Raw genomic sequence first — 13,287 nt, 5'->3', positions numbered from 1 at the left:
GGCCGTCGGACGGATGTCTTACTTTATGGTTAGAGATAGTCACCAGGAGCAGTCCCTCCTGTAGCTGCAGCCTGTCTATCTATGCTACGAGTCTCAACCGCCCGTCCAGGCCTACAATTACGCAGCACCCACTCACTCTGCAAGCACCGGATCGACACCCATCTCCATTAGTCGAGACGAACCCAGCGTCTGCCGGATCAACCGTAATAAATAAAAAGAGACAGCCAAGATAAGAAATGGTACCTATTCACATCGGAAGATGCAAGCCCAACCATGCCCACCACCGCAACGCCTAGAGAGTATGCGCCCGCTCTCCGTCCAGTCTAAAAGATATCGCCCAGCAAAGTCGTCGAGTATAAAGCAGGGAAAGAAGCAAAAAACACCAGTCGTGGTCCCGTTAGTCGCTTTCGTCCTTGGGCTTGCGACCGCCCCGCTTTCGTTTCGGTTGTTGTTCGTTCTGATCGCTCGCGTCGTCGTCGTGTTTCCGGCCGGCGGGTTGGTCAGGGACCTTGGCGATGATGTCGGCCAGGAAGTCGAGCACCTCGTCCTTGACGACGGCTTGCTTGAGGTGCGACGCGGTGACGCGTTTGGAGTTGCGGTCTTTGGCTTCGCGGGCGGCCTTGGTGACGAGGGAGATCATGAAGAGTTCAAGTGCTTTGGCTGTGCGACCGAACCGATTAGCGACGCGTTTGCAGGGTATTGACCAGGGGTGAGGGTGGGAAACTTACAAACAGCGATTGGCGTGACCTGCGCGACCTTGCCAACGTCTTCGTCCGCTTGCATGATGCGTTTTATGCGCGCGACCGGGAACTTCGTCTTCACCTCGATCGGAGCGGCGACGATGGGCTTGGGAGGCTCCGGCTCCTCCTCCTCCTCCTCCTCCTCCTCCTCATCCTCGTGCGGCGGCTCCTCCTCTTCCTCCTCTACCTCCATGACAACCTCCTCTTCCTCGGGGGGCTCCTCTTCGACGACAGGCTCTACATACTTGGAGACCTGCACGGGGGCGACCTCGGCGGCCTGTGCGATGCGGGACGAGCGGCGAGCCATGTCCGGGTCTAGGCGAGAGTCGGGGAAGGGGGGGATGTACTGCTGGGGCACCCTGGCTGGCGGGGCCGGGGGTTGTTGATACTGCGGGGTGAAGAAAGGCGAGGCGTCGTAGGAGGCGCGGTGGGCGAGGGGACTCCCGAATTGGTAGCCGGAGGGCGGGAGGTAGTGGTTGTTGTGGTTGGGGTTGGGGGGGTGGTGGTGGTGGTGGAGGGAGTGGGTGAGGGGGGAGAGATGGGGGAGTGGAAGGTGGAAAAGTCAGGGGATCGTGGTCGGTAGGAGTTGTCTTGGTCTGTCATTGCTGTGGGGATTTTTATTTTTTCCTCAGCGATGGGATCCAAGCGACGGGCGGCGATGCGCGTGCGCGCCTAAAGGGAAACGGGCTAGTATAAAATAAATATGGGGAACCAACCTTGGCCGCCAGTGGAATTTCAGGAATAAAAGTGGGAAACCGTAATGGCAGTAATTGGCTGGGGTCTGGATGAGGACAGCAGGGGGCTTAAATCGGTATTGGACAGAATGCCCGCGACATAACAGCCAGATGCCTGTGTTTGCACAGAATGAAGGAGGAGCAGCAGTAGCAGCAGCAGCAGCAGCAACACCGCAGCGCGCCGACCATCAACAATCCGCGAGGGTTGGGTTGGGCCGATCGCGCGGCAGGTGGCCCGAGCTTTTTTGGCTGGTGTTGTGCTATGGAGCGTCCTGTTGCAAGTTGCAGAACGGGAACAGGCAAGAGGACGGCACTAAGAAAGAGCTAAGAAGACTAAGAAGACTAAGCCGAAGTGCGTGTGTCCAACGACAGCCGGCAGTGGCCCGAGCAGCCTTGAGGAGAGAACGACCGGGACGCTTTTGTTCCGGGGGAGCAGCAGAGCAGCAGCGGCCCTTTTTAACCCTGGCCTCCGTTACACTCTCCCGCTAAAAATATGTTTTTTTCTGTTTTTTTCTGGTTTTTGATTTTTTTTTTTTTTTTCTTTTTTCTTTTTTTTTTCGTTCTTTCTTTTGGGTCTGCCGGGCCAAACTACTAAGCCAGCCGCCAGTCTCACTCACTGGCCAGGAATCCGTCGACTGACTGACCTGACTGACTGACTCCCACCAAACAGACGCCCGTCGTAGAGTCATCCTCCTCCTCCTTCCTCCTCATCCCATCCATCCATCCATCCATCCATCATCATCATGACTGACTGTCTGTCTGTCTGTCCTATCACTGACTATTCTGATGATGATTCTCGCAACTAGACCCGGACTTCAGAGATAAATTAGGATTTCTCTTACTTCTGTCTGCTTAACCATATACTATCCCAGAGATCGTCATCCGGTCGGTCTCATCCCTTCCCCCTTCCCTTCTTCCCTTCACCATCGGCCAGCAGGATGAAGAATCATTGAATGCTCGCCACCCCGCCCGGAGGAACACCCTGGATGGCGCGCCTGCTGATTGGCCACCCTCGGCATTTGGCTTTTGCCGCGCGTGATTCCGTCCCTCGAGGTTGCGTCAATGATGCACTCACTACTCTCTTCCACTTCCACCTCCCCATCTTCCATCCTCAGTACTAGTGTCACCCCCTCAGCCTTCCGCTGTCCCTGGCGATCCGGTACCAGGGCTCGAATGTGAGCCCCGGGTGGATGCTTGCGGTCACGTTACAGCCCCCCTTTGTCCGTCGCGTTCCCTTCCCCTCGTTTCCTTTGACCCCTTTTGTCGCGCGCTGCCGCAGACGCTGAATGATGATACAAGAGCTCCGGAGATGGGGAGAGGCCGGCGTTCGTGCAGAGACCCGTCGGGGTATCGCCGCCGTTGGACCTCTCGGGGCTATTACATGGCCGTCCCAATCGCTGACGGTGAAAATTACTTGATCTAATCTGACCGTGCGTCCGTGGTGTCTCCCCGATGACCCTCTTCCACCCTGGTTTTGATTTGCCTGTCGGAGATGAAGGGTTGATACGCCAGCTGGAATGTGCCAGAGTGCCAGAGTCTAGAGAGAACAGTGGCAGAGCCACCGGGCTGAGAGAGGTCTAGTGCTTACCTCCCGCAACAAAGCCTTCCACCTGCATGGCAAAGGGCGGGCTATCTGGCTGCCTGGTGCTGCCATGCTGGATGCCGTGTGATAGATAGCAGCCAGGAACCTCGGTGGAGGGCGGTGTCATGACCTGTCCAAGCCCGATGCGTGATCGCCAGGGCTGGCCTCCAGCTCAGTTGGAAACCGTAGCTAGCATGCTGTACCTGTAGTCTGGTAGTTAAAATGTATCTACCTACTTGAACTTCCCACCGACCTACATGGCTATTCTCTCTGCCCAGCATGCCATGACAGTTACATGGGGAGCCATGCGGGCGGGGCCGGGGCCGGGACGAGGTTCTTCCGCTCCGTCCGCCGAACGGCCTCCAAATTTGGTCAACGGGCAGATCGATGGCCTGTCGCAACATTCACCAGCCGCAAGCAATTCACGGCCCAGATTCTGTTAACGAGTGACGCCAGCAGGCATGGCCACCGTCTGTTATTGATGGCGAACTAAGGTGTCTCCTTCATCTCCGCCATCCTGGCCACCTACCAATTGCGAGCGCCCCCATCCTCTCCCCCTTCTGGACATATCTCTTTTCCCCGGACTAGCCTCCATCCGCCATGGCTGTCGCAGATCAGCCCGCGGGCTTGATGGATATTGCCAGGTAGGTCGAATCGGGGACTTCTTCTGATGCCTCTCGTCTCGCCTCGCCCCGGTAACTAACCGTCTGCTCCGTCCGCCCGCCAGCTCGCTCACCCAAGATGAGATCCCCTTCAAGCTGCGATGCGCCATGTGCAATAAGCTGGCCATGAACGCGTTCCGCCTGCCTTGCTGCGATCAGGCGATTTGCGATGGCTGTACGCATAACCCACCGTTCAATGTTTCGCCCCGTTCTAACCGACTCCGACAGGCCAGGCTTCGCTTCCAGACACTTGCCCCGTCTGCGCGCACACCCCCCTCTCCGCCGATCTATGCAAGCCGAACAAAGCGCTGCGGACGACCTTGAAGGCGTTTTTGCGCACCGAAGAGAAAAAGCGTGAGCGGGAACGCCAGTCCGCCACCCCCGCGACGCCCGCGCCCACAAATGGTGTGACTCCGGCAGACGCGACCCCGGTGCAGGAGACGCCCGTGGTGTCCGGTGCCCACGAAGGTCCGGCGCCTGATGAGGCGCTTCCTTCTGTTGAGGCTGTGGAGGAGCCAGCTGCCGCTGTGAACGCCCCCGACCCGGACGCGGAGAACGCGCCGGGTGATGAGGCTCCCACGGAGGCTGCAGCTCAGGTAATCCGTCCAGGACACATGGTCTCGTTCCCGCTGACATGCAGAATAAGCAGTTGGAAAGCGTCCCTGCGGATGCGCAGGATAACGCCGGCGATGCGGAGGTCGTCGAGGGCGAACAGCCTGATGAAGCGAACTCTGCTCCCGTCGATGGCGAAACGCCAGCACCCGGGTCAGGGCCCGCGTTCCCCAACGGCATGGGCTTCAACATGGGCAACGGGATGTTCCCGAATATGGCCTGGAACAACAATGGAACCTTCAACCCGATGAGCCAATTCATGAACAACGGGATGTTCAACTTCCCCAACGCGATGGGTAAGATGCCCACCTCCCCCCCCCAAAAACGAACCCCGCTGACTGGTCACCTTCAGGAATGGCCGGCATGGCGATGGACCCGATGGCCGCGAATCAGGGTATGTTTGGAGGCTACGGGATGAACATGAATGGCATGAACATGGGAATGAGTTACGACGCAGGTCAGGAGATGTACGGGGGATGGGACGGCTCACAGAACAATATGTGGAATGGAGGCCAAGATAAATTCAATCCAAATGCTTTCGCAAATGGTATGGGTCCGCAGTACGGGGGCCCGTCTGGATTTGGTGGATATAATATGTCTCAACCCAACGGAGTTCAGCAGTTCCCTAGCCAAGATTATCAGAATGGCTCTTATGCCGGCTACGGCAGAGGCAATTTCCGCGGCCGAGGCCGGGGTTTCTTCCCCGGTGGCCGTGGCCGTGGCGGTTACGCTGGGCACCTGCAAGCCAATTACCCTGCGAATGCTAACTTTGCAGCCTTCCCCAACCATAATTCTCCTAGTGACAATCCGGACCTGACGCAGTCTCAGGATGGTGTATCTGCCGGGGTTGACGAGGAGGGCCACGAGGATGGCTCCGCGAGGGATGCTACGGGGGAGAAACTGGGTGAGACGGGGGAGCCACTGGAGAACGGGGAGAACGGGGAAACCGACCCTGTCAATAGAGACCCTACCACCGCCACTCCCAGCGAGATGCCCGAGTCGGAGGACACCCAGCTGCGTGGAATCCCCACCATTGATAGTCTAGACCAGGTCGCCGCTGCCCAGGAGATGGCGTCCGGCGCGATGGGCATGGTAGGCTCCATGGGACCCGGCTTTGGCAGAGCTGGAGCTGGAGCTGGCCCTGGCTATGGCCCTGGCTACATGCGCGGTCACGGTGGTGCCTTCCCTGGAGGGCCGGGGGGCCTGGCGGACGGCCCGGGGGGTTCAACGGAGCCCCGTTCATGGGCATGCCCGGGGCCCCCAACGGCTATGCCGAGCCCCGGGGCCAGGGCGTGGAAGGCGCCCCCGCCGCGCCCCGAGCCATGCGAGAGGGTCTTCCCAACACCAGCGTTCTGCGCCAACGCAACTATCAAGGTGCTGCACGATCCTCCGCCCCTCCAGTGAGACCAAACGATCCCTCCCAAACGTAAGACTGACTCCTCCTTTCCTCCACCCCCTCCACCCCCTCCACCCCCTCCACCTCACCCGACTCACTCACTCACACGATCTCCAGCGCTACTCCAACTGGACAAGAAGACATGCCCCGCTCAACATCCCGATCCAAATCGCGCGCCAGATCAGCGTCGAAATCAAAGACGCGGTCCCGATCCCCCGCCCCCTCACGATCCGACAGTCGGCGTCGCTACCGTCAACGCTCCACGAGTGTCGACCACGCGGCCGACGACTCCGAACGCAGACGAGACCGCCCGCGCAGACCCCGTCGGGAGGACAAATACGAGGAGCCTGCTGCCGAAGAAACGGCCCGCACGCGCTCATCATCTCTGGAGTCTCGCCGGTCCACGCACCGTCGGGACAGGGAGCGAGACAGACGCAGCGGTCGCCGGTCGCATCGCTCCCACCGACACCGCAGCTGGAGCCGCAGCCCGAGTCGTGACGGCGATGCCCCCGACGAGCGTCTCGCCTTGATCCCAGAAGATAACGGCACCACCGCCACTACCACCACTGGCAACGCCAACAGCAACGGCACCAGCTCTCGAGCCAAACCCACCGACCCCACGGACTCCAGCCGCAGCTACCGTGGCAAGGACCGATCCCGTCGCGACGACGACCGCGAAAGAGACCGGGAGCGAGACTCTCGCCGTCGAGACCGAGACCGGGACCGTGATCGTGACCGTGACCGCTACCGCGAGCGAGATAGAGACCGCGACCGCGAGCGAGACAGAGACCGCGACCGCGACCGCGAGCGTGATCGTGACAGACACCGTGACCGTGACCGCGACAGAGAAAGAGAAAGAGACAGGAAACGTCCCCGTCGCGACCGCTCCCAATCCCCCGCGAACAGCGAATACTCCTCGCGCCGCCGCATCAAGCGCGATCGCGACGCAGAAGCCCGCGACACCAAGCCCGTCCCCAAACCCTCCGCATCCGCAGGACCGTCGACGACTCCCGCAGAGCCAGAGAAAGACCCCCACACCCTAGAACGCGAGGCCCGCAATCGCGAGCGTATGCTCAAGGAGCAGCAGCGCCGTGAGGCCATGCACGCGGACCGTGATGGCGGTGGTGGTAAATCGTCCCGCAAACGAGACAGAGGCGGCCGTCGATTCGGATACAAGTATGATGATGATGCTGGGGATTCGAAGGACAGGAGGGATGGGGGGAGATGGAAGTGATGGTGATAGTGATAGTCATTACATACATACATACTTACTCACCTATCTTACTATCTTACTACCTTACTTACTACCTTACTACCTGTCTATCCATCTCTCTGCCTCCCTGTTTCTGTTTACTACTTACTTACTGCATATCGGCTACGGGCTGGTACATGCATGCATATTTATTCCCTCTTCTCTTTCTTTCTCCTCTCTTCCTCTTCTTCTTCTTGTCTTCCTCTTGTTTATTCTTGCGGATGTACAGTGCAGTACAACACGGTACAGTATTTAGCTTGAATGAGTATCAAGAATTTAGAGGAGATGTGCGAATGGATTACGATGTTTTCCTTCTTTCTTTTGTTTTTATTGATGATGAATTGAGTTGGGGATGGGTGAGTGAGTGGGTGGGTGGTGTTACTCTGTAGATCTTTTTTATTTACTTATTATTTATTAAATTTCATTTATCTCCTATTCTTCACGTCACTATAATAGGCTGTACTGTTTTTTCTTTTGTGTTGTTGCTTCTAAACAATTTAAGCATAAATAGCACATATTATTATATCACAGCTAGTAGTTAACTAGGTATATAGACAGGCAGGCAGGCAGCTATCTGATTCTAATACTCAGTCTACTTAGTTAACTACTTATAATTATGTATTAATCATGTTTGCGGGATGGATGGGTTTGTATACAGACGGAGTGTATGTAGTTTCAGTTGAAATTGGATTGTTTAAACAGTAGTTAGGTAAGGTTGTGACCAATTGTGGAGGTTTTTATGTAGTATAGTACTTACCTATGCAGTTTAAAATATATGGGGGCATTTGAATAGGTGGTTTGGAGTAACTATGGGTAACTATAGATAGGGGTAAGGTAAACTATATTTATTTAGGTTGAGTCAGTCGCTTTGGTTGGCTTTGGAGTTTGGTAAGTACTAGTACTTATAATATAGATCTAGGTTTGGTGTGGTGTGGTACATTATACTATATATTATTCTCGGTGGTGTATGTGTGACTGGCAAAGCATACATAGAATCGTACATAAGAATGATAATTTAGTTATTACACCCTAAAGAATTAAGTTCGAATCAACAGATGAGAGAGAAATAGACCGTGTCAAAAAGAAAACGTGTTCCGTGTGTCCCGTTCCGTACGTGAGGCATAGGTAGGTAGGCCCGAGTCTGCCCCGAGGTAGATATGGCCATGGCAAGCTGACACGCACGACGTCGAACTGGATGAATTTCGTTTCGTCGTCGAGATCATAGCAATGCTCGAGGTGGTCCATGGAGTAAAGGTTGAAACGTGCATGGGAGATGGAGATTCGGGGGTGTTTTTGTCCGGTTTGGACTGATTCCTGGAGGAATTCGTAGACCCGCTCGACTTCTTCGATGAAGGGTCTGTCGTGTTTTCGTTCATGGTACCGTCCTTCGTCTCGTTGTATCTGCCGCTCAAACTGCTCCTCATCCTTCCCTGTGATGTAGTCTGAGGGTGTTGGGCTCTCGTAGGAGTCCAAGTCAACGCCACCGCCCGATATCTGTTCGTCTGTGTGATGTTCACGGGACGCATCGGAGAGTGCTTCATCCCCCGATCCGGGGATCTGAGATCTCGGTCATGGTGGATAGCGATATATCCCGTACGGCCCCCATCCGGGGAGGGGTTTTCGCTGATTTGAAACCATCAGCTGCGCCTGTTTCTGCTCGCGGTCCCATCTTAGATTCTGCTCCTTTCGCTGTTGCTGTGGCAGCTTCTCCTGCTTCAAAATCTGCTGTTCCTCGAGTTTCTTTTGATGCTCAAGCTGCTTCTGGTCATTGAGCTTCTTCTTCTTCTTCTTCTTCTTCTTCTTCTTCTTCTTCTTCTTCTTCTTCTTCTTCTTCTTCTTCTTCTTCTGTTTCAGGATTCGCTGCTCCTCGACCCTCCTTTCATGCGCGAGCCTCCTCTGCAGCTTCTTCTGTTCCTTGAGTTCCTTCTCTTTTATCTTCCGTGCCTCGACTTTCTTCTTGTTAGCCAATTTCTTCTCTTGTTCAAGTTTCTGTTGTTGCTCAAGTTCTTCCTGGCGGCGTGTCTCAATCCGGAGCTGTAACCAAATTGTTTTTCTTTCTGTGATAGAGTTGCTCCCTCTCGCGGTGGTTCTGATACAGCGTCCACTCGTCTCGTTCGAGCCACTCCTGCTGCTCAGTCCACTGATGTGCCTCAAGCACATACTGGTGCTGAATCCCCTGCAGTTGCTTAGCCCACTGCTCGTGCCCGATCCGCCCCTGCCGCTTCATGTCCCGCAATTCCATGTGTTTCTCATGCAGTCGGTCCAGTCTCTCCTGCTGTCGTAGAACCCGTTGTACATGGGCCTCCCGTTCCGGGATTTTCTCCTCCTCCATCCTCACATGTTCCTCGTACATCGTGTTATACTCAAGCTCCAGCTTTTTGTATTCCTGCGTTTTCTGTTCGCATTCCCGCTTCCTCTGCTCCTCCTTCAACCTCTGCTGCTCGTCTTCACGCGTCTGCTGTTCCTTCTGAAGCCTCTGCTGCTCCTCCTTGAGCCACTTATCTTCCTGCTCCTCCGCCCTTCGTGTCTCCTCTACCCTCCTCGCATATTCTTCCTCTCGTTGCGCTTGCTCGTATATCCTCACTGCCTCCTCCGGACAAGGAACATATGTCCCACGCGGTAGTCCCAGCCTCCTTACGGCCTCTTTCCTTTTCCTTTGGTTTTCACGGTTTTGCGCCTTCTTCTCGCGTCGCAACCGCCGCTTCTCAAAAGCCTTCTGATCTTCCTTGATATTCTCACCGTTTGCCTCTGCGGGGGGTTGTTTCTGGATCTGGATCTGGATCTGGTCCTGCATCCGCATCCGCATCCGCATCCACATCTGTTCAGACTCCACTAGTCTGTTTAGCTTGTTCTGTACCGCTTAGATTTGTCGTTAACTGTAACTCATCCTGATGCTTTCTCTCCTTCTCCTTCTCCTTCCTCTCTTCTATCTTCTTTTTCGCTTGTTTCCTTTGTCGTTTTCTTTGGCTTTTGAGCCTCCTGTTTAGACGTTTTTGGGGCTTCGTCATTGTTATAGTTGTTGTTGCTGTTAGTAAGGGGTGGGGGTGGGTGGGTTCTGGTGCTGCGGTTGCGGTTGCGGTTGCGGTTGTAGTTGCGCTCGCTCCATTGCATCTGTATGTAGTCCTGAATAGGTGTATACTTCTTTTCTTTCTTTTCTGGGGGGGAAAGGGGAGTGGTTAGTTGATGAATATAAACAGGACAGAACTACAAAATCAAAACCTAACTCCGAACAATTCAGAACGACAGATGGATGATGGGGTTCAAAGGTACGATGAACTGATATCAACTGATTGATGTCTGTCTCAGACACATTGATGCATCGACTCCGAGACGCGACGCGACGGCAGGCACAGACGCTCCTTATAGTAGTTATCGGCCGACCGCTTAAAGTACCAAGTAGTTAGTGGTGCCCTGCCTGGCGTTTGTTGTTTGTTGTGATTCGCGACACGCAGGCTGGATCTGCTGGGTACGGTAGGGATATCTCGGTCTTATTAGATGGGTTTGGAGAGGACACGTAGAGAATAGGAGATGTGCTGGTCTGTACTTTGTACCAAGAATAAAATTGAAAATGTTGGAATGGATGTGGTATATTTCTACCCCGGATCACACGCATCTATCCAAACCCATCCACCACCACTACCACCACCCATCGCTAGCAACAAACCAGAAAAAAAAAAAAAAGAAAAAAAGAAAAACAAGGTTGGTATTCGTATTGACATTGACATTGACATTGATCATGTTGCAGGTCATCAAGAATATCACAATCACAATCACACGCAACGATCACAGCTATGGACAGGGAAAGAGAGGCGGGTCTTTTGAGGAAAGCGCAACACACGGCAAAGAGCGTAGAGAAATCAATACAGTACATTAGGTAGGGTCCGGGTCAGGTCAGGTCGGGTCGGGTCAGCAGGCTAGCCCAGCTTAGCCTTCAGCGACTCGATCTCCGCCGTCAGGCTCTGCATCTGCTGCGCCTGCGACGCGATCGTCTTCGTCTGCTCCGCGATCAGGTCCTTGATCGCTCCGATCTCGCGCGTGACGGCGTCTGCGGCGACCGCGGCGACCGTCGAGATGGGGGATGCGCCGCCGGGGGTGCTGGTCGTGGAGGCGGCGGGGCGATGATGGGGGAGGGCTGGGGATGTTAGTGTAAGTATGAAGGATGGTGATGGAGCAGTCTTACCTTCGGGCTTTGCGTCTTGGCCTCCTCCTTCTGCTGCCACGCGCTAGGCTTGATCACCGGCGACGAGGCCTGCGGGGACCGGGTGGGGCGCTCCACCGGCTTGGAGAACTCGTCGAAGCTGGACTCCTCCTCCTGTGCGGGCTCGGCCTCTTCGTCGTCGGCGAACTTGTTCACCATGGCGGCCATCGAGGCTCCCTGCTCCTTCATGGACGGGGCGGGCCTGGCCACGGGGGTCGGCTCCGGCACGGGCTCGGGCGCCTTCTTCACCGGCGTGGGCTCGGCGGGCTTCGGGGCTGCCTCGGGCTCGGGCTCGGGGGCTCCCATCGTGGCGGTGGGCTTGTCCTGGATGCCCGTCACCTCGTGCAGGCCCTCGCCTTCGTACAGGTTGGCCATGGAGATCTTGGGCGGGATGGCCTCCTTGCCCGCCAGCCACTCGGCGGGGCCCATCGCGGGCTTCAGACCGAAGGTGGGGGGGTAGATGTCATCCTGGAAGGTCTCCGCCCGGCGGGGCACGATGAACGAGACGGGCTCGATGTAGCTGTCGTTGACGGTCTTGAACGCACGCGTGATTTCGTTGTCGTGAGTGTTGACACCGCGCTTGGGCATGAACGCGATACCACGCTGGGGGTCCGCAGACTTGTATTCCGCAAGGTATTCGAACTTGTCGTTCTCCAGCTCGAAGTACCGGATGTTGCCGTCACTAAACAGTTAGACATGTTCCATCTTGGGCCATTGGTGACTTACCCTCTGCCGGCAAGGTACAGGCACTGGGTGCCGTCGTCCCAGAACGGCATGCACACTCCGGAGATCGAGTCAAGGGTCTTGAAGCCGTTGATCGGCTCCCGGGGCGCGCGGATATCCCACAGGGCCAGCTGACGGTCGCTCATCTTGGAGAAACCGGTGGTCGCGATCCGGTCGCGCTCACCCAGCCAGACCGAGCGGCTGTTCTTGGCTCCCGAGTGTCCCTGCGCCTCATGCGCGGGGCGCTCCTGACGCACATCCCAGATGCGCAGCTTCTTGTCTCGCGAGGTCGTGACCAGGAGGGAGCCATTGGCGCTCCACGATTGTGATTGCACGATGTCGCCCAGGTTGAGGGTGAGCTTGGGGGCGCCCGCTTCGATATCCCAGATCTTCACGGTGAAGTCGCCCGAGGCTGTGGCGAGGATGTTTTCCGCAGCGGGGTTGAAGAGGACGTGGCCGATCTTCCTGCTGTGGGTTAGACCTGACCGGGAGAAAGAAGAACGGCACTAACTTGGGGTGACCAGCCAGCTTGCCAACCGGGGCCACATCTTGGATCTCATCGGGATCGATATCGTTGTGGAGGGAGAAGTTCTCCGGCACGCGCCAGAGGAAGACCTAGCAATTTGTTAGCGCGGACCTCGCGGGTGTCTAAAGGCCAAGTGTAGTACCTTGCCGTCGTCGGAACCGGAGGCGATCAGGTCGTCGTTGAAAGGGTTCCTAATGAAGTTGGCGCCCGCCATCACAGGGGTTGTTTGCCATCGCTCACCAGTCGGTGTCAAGGACCACGGCAGTGTGACCCCGGAAGAGAGGGACCTTCTCGGGGATCTTTCCACGCTCCTCCAGAGGAATAACCGCGAAGGCGCCGCCACCACCGGCCTCCCAGTTCACGGAGAGGTACTTGGGGTTGACCTGGTTGTAGCGTTAGACGAGTCGGCGATCAGGGGCGGTAACGGCGAACGGACCTTGACGAGGTTGGTGTCCCAGGCATTTCTCGAGACACGAAGGTTGTCATAGCATTGCTCCTGCGCAGGGTGTGAGAAGAGAGCGGGTTGATCGATCGAGGGGGGGTTCGCGCACCTTTCTCGTCGGCCGTCCGAAGACGTGTCCTGCTACCTGTCAGATTGCGGGCAGGGGGAGGGGGGGGGGGGGGGGGGCAAGGGGGAGCTCACGGTATTTTGAGGAACGCACGAATCGCCCGGACATGACGCTGGTAGTGAGGGGTGGAGCGGATGGAGAAGAGACAAAAAGCAAATAACAATGGAGGAGGGGGAGGCAATTGAGAGGGAGAGAGAACAAAGGGTCTGGATGACCAGCGACGGGGAAAGCTTGTCGGTCTACGGAGAGCACGGCAGCAGTCAGTCGGTTCAGGGAGAGAAAGAGTGGGAAGT

At 56.3% G+C, this 13,287-nt stretch overlaps 4 protein-coding genes across 4 annotated transcripts; 1 reads left to right on the top strand and 3 right to left on the bottom strand.

Annotated features, from left to right (window-relative positions):
• Positions 1–143: 143 nt before the first annotated feature.
• On the bottom strand, positions 144–1,179 carry nctA (negative cofactor 2 transcription regulator complex subunit BUR6; the record flags this gene model as incomplete). The annotated part of the gene is made up of 2 exons (XM_025543782.1): positions 144–660; positions 729–1,179. Coding segments are annotated over 2 exons (714 nt in total), but the record flags the coding sequence as incomplete, so codon positions are not given.
• A 2,647-nt stretch (positions 1,180–3,826) lies between these two features.
• BO70DRAFT_372972 (uncharacterized protein) lies at positions 3,827–6,960 on the top strand (the record flags this gene model as incomplete). Its single annotated transcript, XM_025544888.1, has 6 exons — positions 3,827–3,893; positions 3,947–4,282; positions 4,315–4,626; positions 4,683–5,622; positions 5,679–5,756; positions 5,844–6,960. 6 exons carry the CDS (start codon positions 3,827–3,829, stop codon positions 6,958–6,960), a joined length of 2,850 nt encoding a protein of 949 aa, XP_025396996.1.
• A 1,587-nt stretch (positions 6,961–8,547) lies between these two features.
• BO70DRAFT_412608 (uncharacterized protein) lies at positions 8,548–10,089 on the bottom strand (the record flags this gene model as incomplete). Its single annotated transcript, XM_025547316.1, has 3 exons — positions 8,548–8,988; positions 9,020–9,815; positions 9,968–10,089. 3 exons carry the CDS (start codon positions 10,087–10,089, stop codon positions 8,548–8,550), a joined length of 1,359 nt encoding a protein of 452 aa, XP_025396995.1.
• Positions 10,090–10,645: 556 nt separating this feature from the next.
• BO70DRAFT_364321 (coronin) lies at positions 10,646–13,237 on the bottom strand. The gene is made up of 9 exons (XM_025543781.1): positions 13,069–13,237; positions 12,977–13,005; positions 12,862–12,921; positions 12,666–12,808; positions 12,568–12,616; positions 12,411–12,514; positions 11,903–12,364; positions 11,199–11,858; positions 10,646–11,073 (listed from the first exon to the last, which is right to left on the bottom strand). Exons 1-9 carry the CDS (start codon positions 13,100–13,102, stop codon positions 10,893–10,895), a joined length of 1,722 nt encoding a protein of 573 aa, XP_025396994.1. The 5' UTR covers positions 13,103–13,237; the 3' UTR covers positions 10,646–10,892.
• Between the last annotated feature and the right edge of the window lie 50 nt (positions 13,238–13,287).

The sequence above is a fragment of the Aspergillus heteromorphus genome, assembly GCF_003184545.1.
Source record: "Aspergillus heteromorphus CBS 117.55 chromosome Unknown BO70scaffold_23, whole genome shotgun sequence".
Classification (NCBI taxonomy): Eukaryota; Fungi; Ascomycota; class Eurotiomycetes; order Eurotiales; family Aspergillaceae; genus Aspergillus; species Aspergillus heteromorphus.
Note: the sequence above shows the minus strand (reverse complement) of the source record. Positions and strands in the feature narration are given on the sequence as shown.

What these genes read in the sequence shown, in the direction of transcription:
- BO70DRAFT_364321 (XM_025543781.1), bottom strand. Translation starts at nt 13,102, where the DNA reads ATGTCCGGGCGATTCGTGCGTTCCTCAAAATACC. An exon ending in GGGACACCAACCTCGTCAAG is followed by an intron (nt 12,809 to 12,861) that starts GTCCGTTCGCCG and finishes CGCTACAACCAG; the next exon opens with GTCAACCCCAAGTACCTCTC. An exon ending in AAGCTGGCTGGTCACCCCAA is followed by an intron (nt 12,365 to 12,410) that starts GTTAGTGCCGTT and finishes AACCCACAGCAG; the next exon opens with GAAGATCGGCCACGTCCTCT.